Below are 18197 nucleotides of genomic sequence, written 5' to 3' on the forward strand. Positions count from 1 at the left end.
CTAGCTCCAAAATTTTGTGGAGGGGCTAGAACACATGCGATCTCCAAGACCCAGAAATCATTTGGAGAAATTCCACACATATTGTAAAATATTAAAATAATTAATATTTTTAATGGGGTTCCTAAGTCTAAACTTAGGAAAATTAAAATATTAATGGGTATTAATGATAATATGGGTGAGAAGCTTCTAAGAGACGAGGATCAAGTCTAATTTAATCTTCACCATTGATTAGAGATTAGATCATGGTCGTTGATTTCTCAACAAGAAAAGTATAAAAGGAAGCTTGGGGTCAGTGGGAGAACACACACAGTGAGATTGAGGAAATCAATTTTCTGAGGTGAGAAGTTCTCAGGAGGGAAATCGATTAGGAAGATCTTGCAACTGAGGGGCAGTGATAGTTCAGGAATACAGACAGAGAAGCGGAGAGAAGCTTGTGGAGGCAGCGCAGTAGCTGGGAGAGCTGACACTGAGCCAGCCTGGGCCCACACAGCCTTGACACAGAGTCAGGACGGCCAGCGTAGAGGAAGAGTTGTCTTCCATGTAGAAAGCCAGGGAGCTACCGGAAACTACAAGAACAGCAAGGAACGCTGACACAGTGGGCAGAAGAGCTAATGCAGAGCCTCGAAGACCTCAACGCAGGCCCACGCAGTTACTATGAAGGCGCAACGCAGTTGTCGCTGGGGCCAACCATTTTTGTTGCCGGATCAACCGGATTCTGCTGGGTGAAGTGAGGTAAAACTCACTCAAATTCTCCACCATTGTATTTCTCTGTCACTGGTTTGCCGGGCCAGCGTTTGTATTCAGAACTTCTACTTAATAATAGAAAACCATCAGAGCTACTGCACCGGTTTTCCTGCATTGGGTTTTTTTCCGGGGACGTTTAGTCCAACAAAAAGTGTGTCATTTGTGTGTTTGTCTCATTTATTTTTCAGTACTTGATCTATATATTGGTGTAGGCTACAGTGTATTTGCATTAGTATTTTCTGAAGATTTCTGAAAATAACTTGTTAAAATGAAGAACACAAGTAGGTAATGCAAATCAGTTTACTGCAGTAGGATTTCTGGTTTGTTAGATTCAGAAATTTTCACATCTCCTTGTGGTGTCAAACTCAAAGAAGATTCTACTCTAAATGAAGGACCTTCCGGCAAATCAAGATTGGAGAAAGCAGTGTCAAAGTTCGGATCCTCAGGGTCCACATACCAATCCATCTAATACATCAAATGATACTCCTCTTTTTTGAGAGATAATGTGGATATTGGAAAGTGTGTACACAAGATCATGACATGTAAAGTAGGATGGCAGCATTGTACAAATAAATAAGCTAGAGTAGCCATTTATTATTTATTTCAGTTATATACTAGGTTAAGATTTGTAGAGAATTATTTTACGTCAGTTTCACAAAGACAAATTAACCTGGAGAAATCATTTCCTTTGAAGAGTTTTAGGCATTATATCACGAAACATACTCAATAATTATCTCGAATATAAATGCTTTCTGTTAACAAATTGTAAGAATAAAGTTAAAACATTTATCAGAAGTAAACATGAGTACAAACACAGTATCATAGGTATACTGTGATTCTTTTAGAACCAGCATTTGCAACTTCATCAGAACTGAATTTCAAGAAAAGATATAATATCTGCTATCCAGCACATATATTCAATGATAAAAAACACCACAAACTTTAATCTTTTAATACTGCTTACCGTAAGATCATAACTTCTTGAGAAAATTCACACTCTAGCTCTTTATTTAGACATTCATGCTTAAGAACTTTAACTGCGACATCCTGACCCAGATACCTCCCACGATATCTGCAAGTTACAAACATCCCATTAATGAATAAATCAGTGCCGAATCAATCTCATAAAATTTGATGTAGACGCTTTGCTAAAATAGGTCTAAAACTTACAAGTCTCCACAAGATCCAGATCCCACTTTCTTGCCCATCTCCAGTAATCTTCCATCAATTTCATAGTCATCAATTGGTCCTCTGACTTCAATTCGAGAACTCTTTGACCATGTATCCCTCTGGATTATTTACACATGCACTTGCAAAATTACTACCAACTTTAGCATTGCTGTGAAAAACACCGACCATACTTAAAAATCCTGGCCTAAGAACTGCACATCCTTTTACAGCTCAAACGAAGTAGACATTTAATCAAAGACAAATGGCAAAAGATAAATTGTAGAGAACAAAGAAAAACCAAAATTGTAGTCCACAAAGCATTGTCATATAACAAATATCACATAAGCATAGAAATAAATGCACTAGATATAATCTTACAGGTATCTTGAAAAAGTACATCACAAAACAGTCAACTTATCATTCAAGCAGGTTTTAGCAACACAAATAAATTTCATTAGTTAGATTTAGTACACCTAAAACAAAGCAAGTAGAATCGGAATATTGCCTACTCTGAGGACTTAGTATCATCTAGTGATAGTGCTTTGAAATGCCAAATATATGGATGCAGTATAACCTAGAGACCATCACAGGTGTGCACCCTTCAGTTCCAGTCAGTGCTAGGAAATAAAAACTAAAATATTTTCTTCTCAAAGCAAGACAGGGCATTTATGCATGCCCAATTTGAAGACAACCCATCTCCATCTTTGGACCAGCAACCCATGTTTGCCATAACTAAGCATATACCAACATTGTTAAAGATATCGTAATCCTCATTTGTTACACTACTATAATCTGAAAAGGCCATGCTGCTATAAGTAGACCTCACAATGTTGGCTTTAATGCTATGTTCCAGCTGTCAACATTACTTACCAGAAGACCATATGTCCTAGTATAACTCTAGCCAAACTGTCGCTGATCATGGAGTTTCATCTTGAAATATTTTTAATCTACGTTAACAGAAATGGGATAAGAAATGCAGTCCAGATGCTTCTATATAAGAAACCCTCATCAATATTGCATGGACATTTTAGGTACACTTGGCATCTTTTGACCTCCATTAGAGAGCAACCTCACCTCCTTGACTTGGCACATATATTATTTTATTGGAGGTAGTTATGGAGGAGTTGTATTGAGAAGTGTGTGACACATGAGGAGAACAAATATCCCCTTGCATGCATCTTGCATCCACTTAACACTTCAGGAGGGCCACACATGGCATATTGCATGCTCTTACTCAGTCTTCTTTCTATATCTGGAGCATTATTTTGGAGGATGTACACATGGAGACATTACACTAGATATTTTTGGGGTTGACTGCATCTTTTCTGGTGGAGCACTCAATATAGTTGGCACTTTGCACATTCATCTCCTTCGGATTCACACATGCATATTGGTTGCATGCATTGCGTGGACTATTACCCACCAAATTTTGGGTAACCCCTACGGGAAAATTTTTCTTCATTTAATCCACAGATAGCCACTCTCAATTGTCTCTCAACCACTCTCCAGTCAATCATTTCTTTCATCTAGCCAGTTCACTTGATAAAAGTTGGTCTTCAAATACGAGGTACACTAAACATTTTTGTATCAAGTAATTTCGTTTAATGGTTTGAAGCATTCTAGTGTGGATCTCAAGTTAAATTGGGTAATTCATCGCTTTTGACTGTATCCTTGTTCCCTTGCTTCACCTTGGTGGTTATGTCCTACCGCTAATCTAGTGTAACCCTCCTTGAGGCTTTATTTTCCACTTTATGTCACATGGTTTGGGTTCGAATTTGAGTTCGACAACGATTAAATCTGATTGAATTCAAATTTTCTGATGAAGTTCAATGAGGTTCACCATTAAATTCAACTATAGTCAAATGACAAATATATATATACTCACTTCACAAAATTCGCTAGAGGAGATCGAGGAAACAACCATTGAGTCAGTGTTGCGGGGGAGCCCCCCCCCCCGATCCTGCTCCCAATCCGCGCTCTGGGGGGGAGCAACTCAGGAGCGGGTCGGGAGCGCGTTCCCTAAAAAGAAAATCGCTCCCTGCCTTTTTGGGAGCGTTTTCGGGAGCATTTTGCCTTTTTTGCAATTTTTTTTTTCAATGATGTTCCAAATGCAATTTTTTTGAAAGAAACAAATAAGTTTTTAGTGGGGTAGCTTAATGATCAAGTCTATGGCCCTAGTATTGTTATGTGATTCATGGTAATGTTAAATTCTTAAAGTAAAAGTGACATTCTCTTTAATCTTCATCTGACATTCTCTTTAATCTAATCTTCACTTGACATTCTCTTTAATCTTCATTTTCATCATTTTACTTAAATTTTTAACATTACCATGAAATGACTCAGGATGTTTGAGAGTGGTTCCGACCTCATTGGATTTCATATGCAAAAAGTAGAATTTTAAATTTCATTCAAAATCCAGCAGACTTATCAGTTTTTCAGGATTTCAGGATTGCATTGTTTCCATTAAATTTTGTCATGTATTAGGGTATGGAACTCGTATTTAATCAAGAGCACCAATCCCTCTATGTACCTTGATGTTAGTGACATTGGTTGTCAAACTCCTCTATCATGACCCTCCTAAAAATGTACGCATCACTCAAACAAAATTTTGACTTGACATGCTATGCTTTTTCTATCTTATGTTAATGCTTAGAGGGTGATATTAATGAAAAAGATCCCTATACAGATACAGAGGTAATGGCAAAGATACCTCTGGATATTAATGCTTAGAGGGTGATATTAATGATAAAGATCCCGATTTTCCAACAAGACTAAACAATTAGACATTTCTCGTGGTGAAAAGAGGCCCAAGCATAAGCAATAGATAATAGATTTACTTGTCTTTTCTAGTTTCTAGTAGTTTTTATAACTATTGACTCTTTCATATTTATTATGATATTTTTTTAAACAATATATGACAATTTAAGTTTGAAGTTGGCAATTATAACTCATTAGTAATGAATTATGAATATCACTGTTGATAATATCGGCGATATATCGGCGATATTCGGAAATATCGCGATATTTTCGGCAAAACGATATATCGCCGAGAAAATATCGCGATATTTTCTGTTTTGAAAATATCGCGATATAAAATATTGGCAAATATCGGAAAATATCGGCAAAATATCGCGATATTTTGAAAATATCGGCTATATTTAAAAATTTGAAAAAATTATTTTTTATGCTTGCCGATATTTGCCGATATTTTGCCGATATTTTCGCCGATATTGCCGATAAAATATTTTCTGGACCCTCGCCGATATTTTGCCGATACCGATATTTTCAACACTGATGAATATGATGCTTCATGAAAGTTGAAAGTTGTTTCATTTCATTTTATAACATTTCATTTCATGTTAGATATTATTTGTTGTAATGGTTACACTTAGCTTACATGTACAACTTTGGTGATCAATGATGATAAATGTTATATATTGAATTTTGAAAGCTTGAAACTTTAAGATTGATGAATCATGACTCAATATGTTGTATGTTACTAACTTGTAGACATGGTTGATGAAGATTATAACTTCTAGATGATTGTTGTTATATGGTCCAATCTATGTCTTTATGTTTTTTATATTTAATTCATCATTCTACATGTTTTTGTTGACATATATGTATCAAAATATAAAAATATTAAAAATATATATATTATATAAAAAACGCTCCAGGATTCACTCCCAAACGAGGAGCTTCTGAAAATGTCGCTCCCACTCCCAAGTAACACTGCATTGAGTTATTTTTTTAAAACCATTTAAATTAATTAATCAACGTAAATCAAAAATTTGCATTACCATGAAATCCATACATTACAAGGGAATAAATACCCACATATCTTATCAACAACAACTGAATGATAAGATTAAGTGAATTTCATAGTGTTGATTGTGTTGCACAATTTTTGTCGAAGTTCCAAGGAAGCGGAAGTACCAATCATTCAACATGATCGGATCATCTATCAGCAATTTATGTGTCATTATAAACCCATTTTGCAAGTTATGCAATGTAAATGATGCTAGTAAGACTGTGAATTTATGTAACAACCTAGGTAAGCCAATTAATTTGGCAAGAGTTTCATCCTAGAAGGTTTTTCGTCTCACTGATTCATTTGTTTTTCTAAACACAGATGGTTGGCAACGTTTTTCCCTCGAGCATCACCCTAAAGCTAGAATGGAATTCTTCGTCAAAGTCTTAGATGAGTCCTAGTGTTCTAGTCGAGTCTTATGTAAAAGTGATTTGGAAATAATTTAAGCTAATTGACTAAATTATTTTATTACAAATCACTTGGTCTACTAGATCATATTGTGTCACAGAATGGGTATGTAATTTGAGGGTCTAAGTCGAATGGGTATTACCCCTTTGGGGGTTGAATTGTAAAAAAATCTTATGTAAAAATATTTTAATGCATGGTCCCTCGTACTAAGACACCATAGTTAAAATATTAGAGCGTGGAAAAAATAATTAATCTCTTCAAGTGTCAATTAATTAAATTTTTCGGCAAAAATAAATTAAAATCCTAAGCCAGAAATTTAATTAAGTAGAGTCAAAATTAAATTCATAGAGAAAATAAATTCTCCAAGTGGAAAAATTCGTGGGTCTTAAAAGAATTAATTTTTAGAGGTCCTCCACTAAGGGAATATTGGATATTTCAAAAAAAAAATGGACCCTTGCACCTTGGTGGTTAAGTCAAAATCAATATTTTTAGGAAATTGGCTCAAAATAATGAATTTTGCGCTAATAAAAAATGGAATTAAATGATAAATCCGAAAATTCCTCAAAAATAAAAATTCAATGGCTAAGATTAAAAGATGATCAAGTTTTTTTTACGGCCAAGATTATTTTGACAAAGATTAAGCCAGCTAGTCTTTATTTTCCACTTGGAGGATTTATCCATAAATTAGAGAGTCATTTGAGTCTCTAGCCATTTGATTTTTGGCTAAAAAACTTCTGTAGAAAACTTCATGTAACGCTGAATGTTTTTTTGACTCATAATAAAGACTTTGGAGTGCAGTTTGTGGTATTCATTATTAATTGATTTGTGGTATGTGCTAGGTACGGGCTTTCCTATATTTTGCTTAATATTTTTAGAAAGTTAGTTTTTCATTAGATGGGGATAAGATCATTCTATTGGTAGAATTTCGGGTTTATCTTGGGTGATCCGATTCACCATATGTTTAACAAGCTTTCTTGAAAAAAATATATAGTGTTTACAGGTTCCTCAGTCCTTGGGATCCAAGTTCACAAATTGTGGGCATGAATTGACCTTGTTTGGACTTCAAATATTTTTATGGTTTATCTAACTTCACTAAGGTTATAGCCTACATTTATTTCCAAAGTATTATTAGTCATTTATCAAAGAAAACTCCACAAAAAAATTATTTCTCAAAATTTCTTTTAAAAAACATTGTATATTTGCAAATTTTGTAAATTATTTTGTAAATTATTTTTTTCTAATTAGGTTTTGGGGTTTTAAGATTTTTTGTATATATTGAGGTTTTGGGCACTTGTGATTTTATTTTTGCAGGTGTGATCAAGCAAGAAGAGTTGGAATAGAGTTAGATCTAAGCCCTTGAGGGTAAGATCTAGCCTCTAAAATTCTTTGCAGGCCCAACCATTGAAGAAATTGAGAAAAATTGCAAATTTGAAGCAAATTAATTTTTTTGAAGCAAGGGTTTCAAGTTTCAGCACTCCCGGGCCCGGATCCAACCTCTCCAAGGCCAGCGTCAGCCTCTAAGCCCCCTACGTCAGCCCTGAAAGCCCCAACGTCATCCTTTTTAGCCCTTTTAGGGTTGGTCGTAGCCTTAGCCTTCCCTTTAGGCCCCAACGTCAAGCCTTAGATGCCTTTTTAGGCTTGGTCGTGGGCCTAGGAGGCCTCGACCCCCCTCATAAGCCCTACACGGAAGCCCTCCCTCTGCCTTTTCGGCCTCCCTTTGAGCCTTCTTCTCCTCTTTCCAGCTCTTGCGTTGACCCCTTTGGCATATTTTCCTTACCCATTGACATTCTTGAGCCCTTTTCATTGCCTTTAACCCTCTTCCTAGCCCCAGATTGACCTCTGTACATTTCTGAATTTTTTGGGACTGAATACTTGCTGTGTTTTGTAGAGAAATTGGCTCAAATCTTGTATTTTCAAGTGCCAAGTTCATTGGCAAAGTTTTGACAAGTTTTGGGCAAGTGATCTACAAGGCCTTGGACCTAGGGTTTGTTCTCTAAACCCTCATTTTATCTTTGTTTTGCTACAGTTGTAATATATTCTTCGTAACAGTGATATAAGTGCCCTAAAATCACACCTAAGTGATCTAAAAACTCTAAATAATTCATAATAAAATTCTCCTAAATTTTTGGCCACTTGGGCATTGAGTATCTAGCCTAGATCTAGTTTTTAGCTTTGCTGGAATATCTTTGTATCACTGTGAAATCAGATCTGATATTTTCTAAAATATTGCATCCCGAAGGGTTAGAAAACCAAATTTCGCAGTTTGGCAAGCTTACTTTAAGTTTTGGGCATAGTTTGGCACTTGTTGTAGCATCAATAGTTCATTGATTGTCCATTTTACTTACTGTTGTAACAAGTCATTTCAGATCTGATATATGTTAAACATAACATCTTAAGAGGGTTGAGAACTCATCATTTCATATTGGCTAGCTTGTTCTAACATTTAGCAATTGTTGGGCACAACTTGACACACACCCTCACATTGGTAGCTTATTAAGTTATTTATTTGTAGTAAGTGTTTCAAATCTGATATAACAGTTAGTAACTGATCATAAATGGGTTGAAACTCATTAATTTACATTGGCAAATCATTAGATTATTCCTGGGTCATCTTATGATTCATATGTTGGCAATTTCCTTGTTTTGAAGTGAAATATTTATTGTTGTCCCATATTGCATCATAAGTAGCTCTTCATCATTTCCCTGGTTTATAGTGGTTTATGTTGTTAAGCTCTAACAATTGCTTGTCTTGTGATAGAGTTTGAGAATTTGTTAACTTGGCATTAAAATCACTCACACATTTAAGTTCTAATCAAGTAATTTTGGGCATTTGAAATCTAATTGGCATAAGATCACTATTGGAATATCTTGAAATAATTGTGATTGGCATCTTGTGTTGATAATCATTGGTTAATTAATAAGTGGATAAGTTCTCTAAGATCTTTCAATTGTATCATGGATTAAGTATCTTTTGGATTGATTTACTGTTGCCAGTAAGTTAAATTCGCACTTTCTTGGTTGTAAAATTGCATTTGATTTACAAGTACTCTTGTCTCTAAAGATTCATCAAAACTTAAGTACTCAAACCTTCCGCAATCTTAACTAAGAATTTGACTTATAATCCTTGCATTCAATTCTAGGACCAGTCTTCCACCTAATAATTTACCTCCAAGCATAAGCTTGGTTGGTAGAAACTTAGGGCCACCCTTCTCATCTAGATTGAGGGGCTTAGCAACTCTTCAGTGCTTAACATGGTGACCTTGTAGTCGTCAGAGCCACAGTCTCTACAGTGTCGAAGGTATCGGATGATAGGAGCTTAACAGAAGGTATCGTTAATCAAACCTTTTCTTACTTCCTATTGGTCTCCTTCCCACAACCTACCTTGGCGCCTAGCTTCAAAAAAGTTAAGGGAATGTCATCCTTAGATTAAGCATATAATCTAAAATTGACCAAGATCCTTGCATCACACCTAGATCCTAGGATTTGCATATCATTTAGGTTAATCAATCATTTAAGCAATAGTTGTCCATCCGGTTACTTGGTCTTAATTTGTAATAAGAAAGAATTGTAACTCCATTAGGCACTGGTCTCATTTCTAAATCTAATCAAATCTTTTAAGCCTTGCTAAATTTTACCAAGTAGTTAGGCACTCATTCGTGTCTCCTGGGCTTGTTGGTTGCCAACTTGCCTTCCATCATCTCATTTCCGTAGGGACTACCCCCCATAGCCTGTTGTTGGGAGACAGCTAGAACGGAGTGGGCGGGGATCAGAGTGACAGCCCCCGCCTTAAGTCGTTGTCATGGTACCTGTACAATCCGAGCGACAACAAATGGGATGATCAGACTGTAGCAAAAAGGAAGAAAATACCTTGATCTATTTAATAGTGTGTCAAACACAATTCAAGGAAGAATTTCCAACCCAAAGGCACTCTACCTACCTACTAAAGGAACAACACTACTCTATTGCCTTTATATTAATTAAAATGTAATAATGTTATATCACAAATTTAGCCCAGTAAAGACTAAAAGTTACAAAAAATAAATAAATAAATAACAATATGATAGATTTATTTGTAGATGAAAACGACAGATTCTGTCGCTGCAACATTCGACCACTAAAGCGGCGATGCACATACCATGATACTAGTTGATCATGTCAGTGCCTCATTTGATAATTGAACAAGCAAACAGAGGCTATTTTACCAACAAAGCACACATATGCAAAGGGAATTCTATATGCAAATAGAAGGCAAGAAAAATATTGATCAAACTAAAGTCTACAGACTAAACAAACATATGGTCGGGGGACATCGACCATACTACCCACTTCTACTACACAGCCTTGACATATACTACCATATTGTGATTGAGAAAAAGCGAACTTAGACAAATCAAAATAGATTTGAACATTTTTTTTTAGGTTTGCCAAATTTCAAACCTCAAAGTTAAAATTCGACAAACACTGACATAGTTTCCACTACCTAGGAGGGGCACAAATAGGAGACCTTGATTGATGTTGTGTGTCCATGAAAACCCCTAATTACCACTTTCCACCCTTTCCCTTGTCTCGTCTCCCCTTTTCAATTTGATTGCTTACTACTAGCATTCCTTGGTTTCCCCTATGTTCCATGTCATTGAGTAAGGATCCATAAACTTAGCCCTAAGAGGTTGATGCAGCTGAAAATAATTCAAAAGCCCATGTAGCCACACTGAAAGGAAAATGTTAAAAGGAAAAAGATGGCTACAAAAAATGAAAGTGTGTGGATACAAGCCTAAACTAAGCTCTATGCCCCTCATTAGCCATCACCCAATTCCTTACATAGCATGATCTATCTAAATAAACGAAACTTTTGAATTTCCCCACCCTATTGAGCAATAAACTACTCATCATTAAGGGGTGTGATTGATGCATTTATTGAAGCTTGTAACCCAAGCTATTGATACAAAGAAAAGAATATTATTGAAGAAAAATGTGTAGTCAAGGGGTCATAAAAAGAGACCAAGGAAAAGGGTGATTCAAGTCCTGTTACCGCTCAAACTAGCAGGGGAGCCTAAAGGAGACTCCTAAAGGGACAACTGCTAGATCAAGGGAAACGGTGGAGACTTCGCCCACTCTCACCTCAACTAAGACTCCCTCCTCTTTACAGAATTTCACCGATGGGAGTAGACCCAGTATATAGAAAGTCACTTGTGAAGGATGAGTCAACAAACAAATGTGAAGTGAACTTAATGATCCTTTCCCTAGAAAGAGATTAAGAATGGAGCTTGCTTGCTTTTCAAGCAACGTACAAAGCTTTCTAGGAGAAGGAGGTGAGGATTTAAGGGCTAGGTTAAGGGAATATGACTTGTAAAGGAGTTTTCAATCCCTAAAATCCTTGCAAAACTTGGATTCTCGAGTTGTCTTGGAAGAATTGTCTTTGATGAGAAATGGGACCACACAGGGCCAAGTGGACCCAACCTAGGTTAAGGGGAGGGAGTTTAGCAACAAATGATGATCTTAACCTAAACAAGGAAGGGGAAAGGATCAAAACAAGAATTTCCACTTAAAGGTGCCAAATTGATCCTATGAGGTACTAGCCTAGGGAACACCAGGGCAAAGTTCGGTCTCAAGGCTAAGGCCTAGGATACCTCGCAATCCCATTGTCGAAATTTCTTCAAATTTGGAGGAGACCTTGAGGACACACCAACACAGTAGAGACCAGGAGATCGAACATTTTCTATGGCTACTTTTTCGGTAAAATGATACCCTAGGTGGCCCAATGTGGCTAGACCTAGAAAAGAGGGGGGAAGGTGAAGAAAAAGAGGTTTTAAGGTGATCACCTTATGGTGGATCAGTGCCTAATTCCTTTCTAGATATGGAGTCAAGAAGAATTATGAGAATGGATATCGTTTCTAGTTCAAGGAGGCTTTAAGGGCAACTTCGTTTAGCATTAGGGGAAAAAAGAGAGTGACCTTAAAACGTTTATACTTCGTTTGCAAATCAAGATGGCTTATCAAGATAACTTCGATCTCTAGGAAAATCCGTTCAACAAACATGGCCCATACATAGAGATATGCTATATAGAAACATAATTCCACAATGAAGCAAAAATGCATGCAGCAATTAGCCCTAAAATACCGAAAATCCCATGATCAATGTGTGTAACAAAGTAAAAGAAAATAGCATCAAAATTGTACTTACATATAAGAAAATCTATCCAACCATCAATACATCTGCCATTTAAGAAGCTCCAAGATAAGACAGTGCAATCCAAACATCAACATTCATCCACGCTCCAATTTTGTCCACCAAGAAGGAAATGTGAAATTCTCAAGAGAGAGAATGATCCAATCAGAGTGATGATCAAAATGAATTCATGTCTCTCCTATTTATACACTCATTAGGAGTTCGAAAAACCTAATTTGAGCCTACATTAGCCCATCAAGTAAAATAATGTGCAAATAACTATCTTTTGGTGACAAGCCCACCAAACTAGCTCATAAACAAAATAACAAGCCTCCCAAGAGGCCGAATAATCAATAATGCATGTCATTGGCTCTCTAAGAGGCCTGATGAAGTACATAAGTGCCAAAATGATGAATTGGACTTCCAAAAGAAATGGACAAGGGGTTAGCCACTTGTTCTCCACATAATAAACCTGTGGTGCTCCCAATCGTTGTGAGGGTATACAAGTGACCTCATGGGTCTCCAAGTAAGTCAAAGATGCCTGTAGACCATCTGTAAGGGCTCAGATGATGGAGAAAGTGATGCCACATCAGCATACAAGTCCTGGGTCATCTTCCAAGTGCATAGTACAACTGTGGGGTTGGCTAGGAAAAGGTGAACTAGGTGCATCTTCCTCGTCCAATAGGTGAATCTCGAGAAATCTCTGAAAATCTTTGGGGATCCATGGAGTGTTGTCTACTGTTGTGGAGGCCTATGGCTCTCAACACACACCCTACATGTGCCAATGTAGCCCTCTGGAGGGTTATGTGAAAATTTCTAACATGAAATTCTACTGCAATAACTGATTTATTTCTCCTACTTATTTTTCTCAATAAGTTATTTACAGAATCCTTCAGTAAACATCAAAGTAAATTCTACTGTAGTTGTCACAAAATAGCATAGAGAAAAGAACAGTGAAATACAAGCACAAGAATCAATCACATCAACACAATTATTTTTGGACAATAGTCCCCGGAAAAACACAATGCCGGAAAACTGGTGCAGCAGATGAGAGTTTATTTATTATTCTTCAGTAGCAATCTCTTTACAAGGAATGATTTGCAGAACATAGAGAAACCTTTGTGAAAACACCTGAGATAATTTTCCTCCACCCTTTGGAGAAATTCTGACACCCAAGAGACCCTCCAGCCTCCACTGCATCACCTCTACATCATCTCTGCATGAGGTCTGCGTTCCTAGCTGTGCTGCCTCTCTGAACTGTCCGTCTGCGTTGTCCCTCTGATGCATTGCGTCCCCTCCTCCTCAGTCTCTAACTGATGCTGATACCCTCCTCTTCCTTCACCCTGCAACTCTCCCTCTAAAATCGAATTCTTACTTCTTGAGAATCGATTTCCCTCGGGTTACTGAGTATTTGCCCGGTGTCTCTCCAAATGACTCTCAAGTCTTCATCTATACTTTTCCTGTTGAGATATCAATGGTCATGATCTAATCTCTAATCAATGGCTAAGATTAAATTAGACTGGATCCTCGTCTCTTAGATGCTTCTCACCCATATTTTCATTAATACCCATTAATATTTTAATTTTCCTAAGTTTAGACTTACAAATCCCATTAAAAATATTAATTGTTTTAATAAAATACAATCCAGGTGGAATTTCATCAAACAATTTTTGGGTCTTGGAGATCTCATGTGTTCTAGCCCCTCCAAAAAATTTCCGAGCTAGAGCACATCCGATGCTACCCAAAAAACTCAACACTCCCTCTTAGCTAGGAATGTGCTCTAGCAATACTTACCAACAGAAGTATCACATTGATCCACGGCATCGGTCCTCTGCGCTGTTGATGCTCGGCCTGCTGCCCTTCATCCATTTCACTGTTGCAATCTGTATTGTTGCCCATGACACTGCCACTGTCACTGTTGCATCTCCCTCTCAATATGCCGCATCATGTTGCCCATAGCACTGCCACTGCTAACTGCTGCACTGCATCTCCCTCTTAAGAACTGCGCTATCTATTTCTTCTATTGAAACGGATTCTCAGTCATCCTCATCTTCTCCCTAAAATAAACAAACTTTGTTCTTCCTAGAGCCTTAGTGAGAATGTCTGCCACCTGTTCTCCTGTCAGAGTGTACTGTAACTGTACTGCACCTCGCTGGACACAGTGTCTGATAAAGTGACACCTGATGTCAATCTGCTTCGATTGATCATGAAAAACTGGATTCTCAAAGAGCTTGATGCAACTCTAATTATCACACAAAATGTTGGTCGCTTCCATCATTCTCCTGAATAGATTCACAAGCAACTTCCTGAGCCATATGGCTTCACACGATGCTATGCTAGCTGCCATATATTCAACTTCAGCTGAGCTCAGAGCTACGGACTTATGTTTCCTACTACACCAGGAGGTCATTCCTGATCCAATGTTGAAACAGTACCCAGTGATACCTTTCCGATCTACTAAACCTTCAACCCAATCTGTGTCAGTGAACCCACTCAGCCTGATATCATTGCCTCGGGCGTACATTAATCCAAGCTCAACGGTTCCTCGTATATATCGGAGAACATGCTTGGCTATTGCCCAATGTGCCCTCTTCAATTCCACCATAAACTGACTGAGGGTGTTGACAGCGTAACAAATGTCTGGCCTGGTATTGACTAGATACATCAGGGACCCTATGAGCTGCCTGTACAAGGTGGGATCTAATTTTTAATCCTCAGACGCATCAATCTTCTTCCGATTGGTAATCATTGGAGTAGCCATGGTTCTACAATCCCGCATTCTGAACCTTTTTTAAAATTTCTATAGCGTATCTCCCTTGTCCAAGGAAAATTCCACCCTTCTGCTGCCAAACATCCAACCCAGAAAATAATGCATCTGTCCCAAATCCTTCATGTCAAATTTTGTAGCTAGGTTTTCCTTGCAATCTTTGATCAGCCTAGATGAGCCTGTCAAAAAAGGTCATCCAAATATAACACCAGAATTAGAGGCTCATTCTCTACAATCAAATAGCAAAGGTTGGGATCTGCGTCACTCTTGACGAATCCCATCTTCTGCAAGTAACCATCAATTCAACTCTACCATGCTCTAGTCGCATGTTTAAGCCCATACAAGGCTTTCTTCAACATACATACATGAGTTTTCTTCTCATGTGTCTCAAAACCCTCTGGTTGTTCAATGTATACTTCTTCTTCTATCACCCCGTTCAAGAATGCAGTCTATCCCTTCCTTCTGAGCATACCCCTTAGCCACAAACCTGGCTTTGTATTTTTCCACACTGCCATCTATAGCATATTTGACCTTGTAGATCCATCTCGAACCTACAACTGATCTGTCTTGAGGCTTAGGTACCACTTCCCAAACATCATTGATCATTATGGAACTGTATTCCTCCACCATAACATCTACCCATACTTGATGTTGAACGACCTCCTAAAAACTAGAGGGTTCTCCAACCTAAGCCACCAAAGCTTGGTATCTATCTAGTTGTCTACACTCCCTTTTCTCATTCCTAAGAGCTTCAATGAAATCCTCTGCATCCCGTAGTATCTGTCGAAGTTCCCGGCTCGTTCTTCCACTGGTAGTGGTTATATCTATTTGCTCCTCCCCCTAAGATTCCAACCATTGTGATGCCTTTGGATTCTTGTCCTTCGGAGAAATAATGGTGCTGGATTCTGCTGGTCGAAGTGGCTAGACCAATGGAACATCCATTCACTGCTCTTCGGAAGGCATTTCTCGGGATTTCCTAAAAGCTCTGTCCTCCATGAACTTTACGTCCCGTCGTACTACGATCTCTCGGAAGGTAGATTCTCTATGCCTTAGCATTCTCGCTATATCCCACAAGATATCAATTTTCTGCAGTTTGATCCAACTTCTTCCTCTTTTCTTCGGGCATATGGCAGTATGCCAAGCTCCCAAATAGTCTGAAATGACTCACTTCAGGCTTCTTGCCGGTGAAGACACTCTTCGAAGTAATCTTACCTAATGCCCTGTGAGGAGTCCTGTTCTAAACATATATTGTTGTGTTGTTCTGCCCATAGAAATTTGGGCATATCCTAATGATACAACATTGCCCTTGTTGCTTCAACAATAGTTATGATCTTCCTCTCTATTACTCCATTCTGCTCCAGATTATATGGAGTTGTCCATTCTCTTTTGATGCCTTCCCTTGCACAGAAATCAGTGAAGTCTTATCAATATATTCTCCACGATTGTCTGAGCGCAACACTTTTATCCTCTTCCCTGTCAAATTCTCAACCAGAGCTGCAAACTCTTTGAATCGATCAAAAACCTCATCCTTGGTTTTTAGAAAGTAGATCCAAGTCTTCTTGGAATGGTCATCAATGAAGGTGACGAAGTATTCGACAACACTAAGAGCTTTTGTGGACATGTGTCTGCAGATATCTGAGTGTATCAATCCCAGAAAACTCTTTGCCCTACTGTTACTTCTGGAATAAGCCGCTTTGGCGTACTTGCCCAATGCACAACCTCTGCATACATTGTCTCGTTTGGTACTTAAATTTTGGAACTCCTGTGAGGGTTCCTCTAAGAATTCTTAGAGCCCCATGGTGTAAGTGACCTATCCTTTTGTGCCATAGTTCATTCAAATCTTTTTCACCACTGCTGCCAATCAGTGCCATTGGAGATTCTAGTTGTAACTTATACAGTCTGTTACTTCTGACTCCAATTTGGGCCTTCTTCTTCCAACTCAAATGTTTAACATATACTTTCTTCCCAATGAAGAAAATATCATAGCCCTTGTTCTATAACTGAGATACAAAGAGTAAGTTCATTCCCAATCCAGGCACATGCAGCACATTGGTAGCTCAAAGCCATCCCCTGCTTCTGTTTGGAAAACTACGATACCTCTTCCTATGGGGTTACATTTTGACTTATTTCCCATGGTGGTTTGGAAGTTCATGTGTTCTTCTTGATAGCTCGAGAAACATTCTCGTATTCCCGTCATGAGCGCATAAGCCCCACTATTAATATACCAAACCTCAAAGGAAGCAGAACTTTCCAAGCAAGCGACTTCTTCTTCCAGCCTTGAAGACAGCATAGAACCAAGTGCAGAAAAGAGGAAGGACTTGACTTGTGCTTGGAGGACATCCTAGTCAAGGGTCTCGGGTTTGGTAGTGATTAATAAGAAGCTTCAATAAGAGAAACTTACCAAAGGGTTTTCATCTCTAAGAGAGAGAGGTTTTGGCCCTAGAAGAGAGCCAACATCTATGTTCTTGTCTTTATGGTTTTGGTAGCAATTTGATGAAACACAAACACTTATAATAAGAAGAAAATCAAGCTAAGATAATTGTAAAAGTGCCTCACAAATTATTATCAAGTAGAGAAGAATCCTAATATACATCATTGCCCTTGATTCTTCAACATGGTATCAAAGCTAAGGTGACACATCAAGGAAAGGGCATCTCAAGAACACTAATTAAGGAAGGACATCTACAAAAGTTGAAGCATCTAGCCAAGAATTCTCAATCACTTCAAGTACAAGGTCTACCACCTATCATTCATCAAGGAAGACTACAAAGCAAGAAGAAGAGCCTTACATAAAGGCACCTACAAGAAGATCAAATCAAAGCAGGACCTACATGAAGCTACAAGTCACCAAGCAACTCTCATCATCAACCAAGTCCACTTGGAGAAAGAAACTTGAAGAACATCAAGATCTAAGCAAAGCAAGCCATCAAGTCTTCAGGGAGAAAGCAAGTCTACTACATCTCAAAATCTATCAAGTAAGTATATGTCCGCTTCTGAATATACATCAATGTCTTTTTGCAAGGAAAGCAATAAATTGGTAGGTTCCAATAACTTTTTGGCATGGAAGAAGAGGACTGATTTACTTCTCAAGGAGAATGAACTCCTATAACACATCAAAGAGAATGTTACTAT

General features: G+C 37.9%; 1 protein-coding gene across 2 annotated transcripts in view; it reads right to left on the reverse strand.

Annotated features, from left to right (window-relative positions):
- LOC149220199 (serine/threonine-protein kinase STY46-like) overlaps window positions 1–18197 on the reverse strand; it is a 432848-nt gene that overhangs the window by 203824 nt on the left and 210827 nt on the right. For both annotated transcript variants that reach the window (XM_089384695.1, XM_089384696.1), the window contains exons 8-9: window positions 1915–2033; window positions 1709–1816 (exon numbers count right to left, since the gene is read on the reverse strand). In XM_089384695.1, coding sequence (XP_089240821.1) covers window positions 1709–1816; window positions 1915–2033 — 227 coding nt within the window. The remainder of the gene's footprint in view (window positions 1–1708; window positions 1817–1914; window positions 2034–18197) is intronic.

Source organism: Pinus tabuliformis, chromosome Q (assembly GCF_031772625.1).
Source record: "Pinus tabuliformis cultivar Carrire ecotype Pingquan chromosome Q, CPIR1, whole genome shotgun sequence".
NCBI lineage: Eukaryota > Viridiplantae > Streptophyta > Pinopsida > Pinales > Pinaceae > Pinus > Pinus tabuliformis.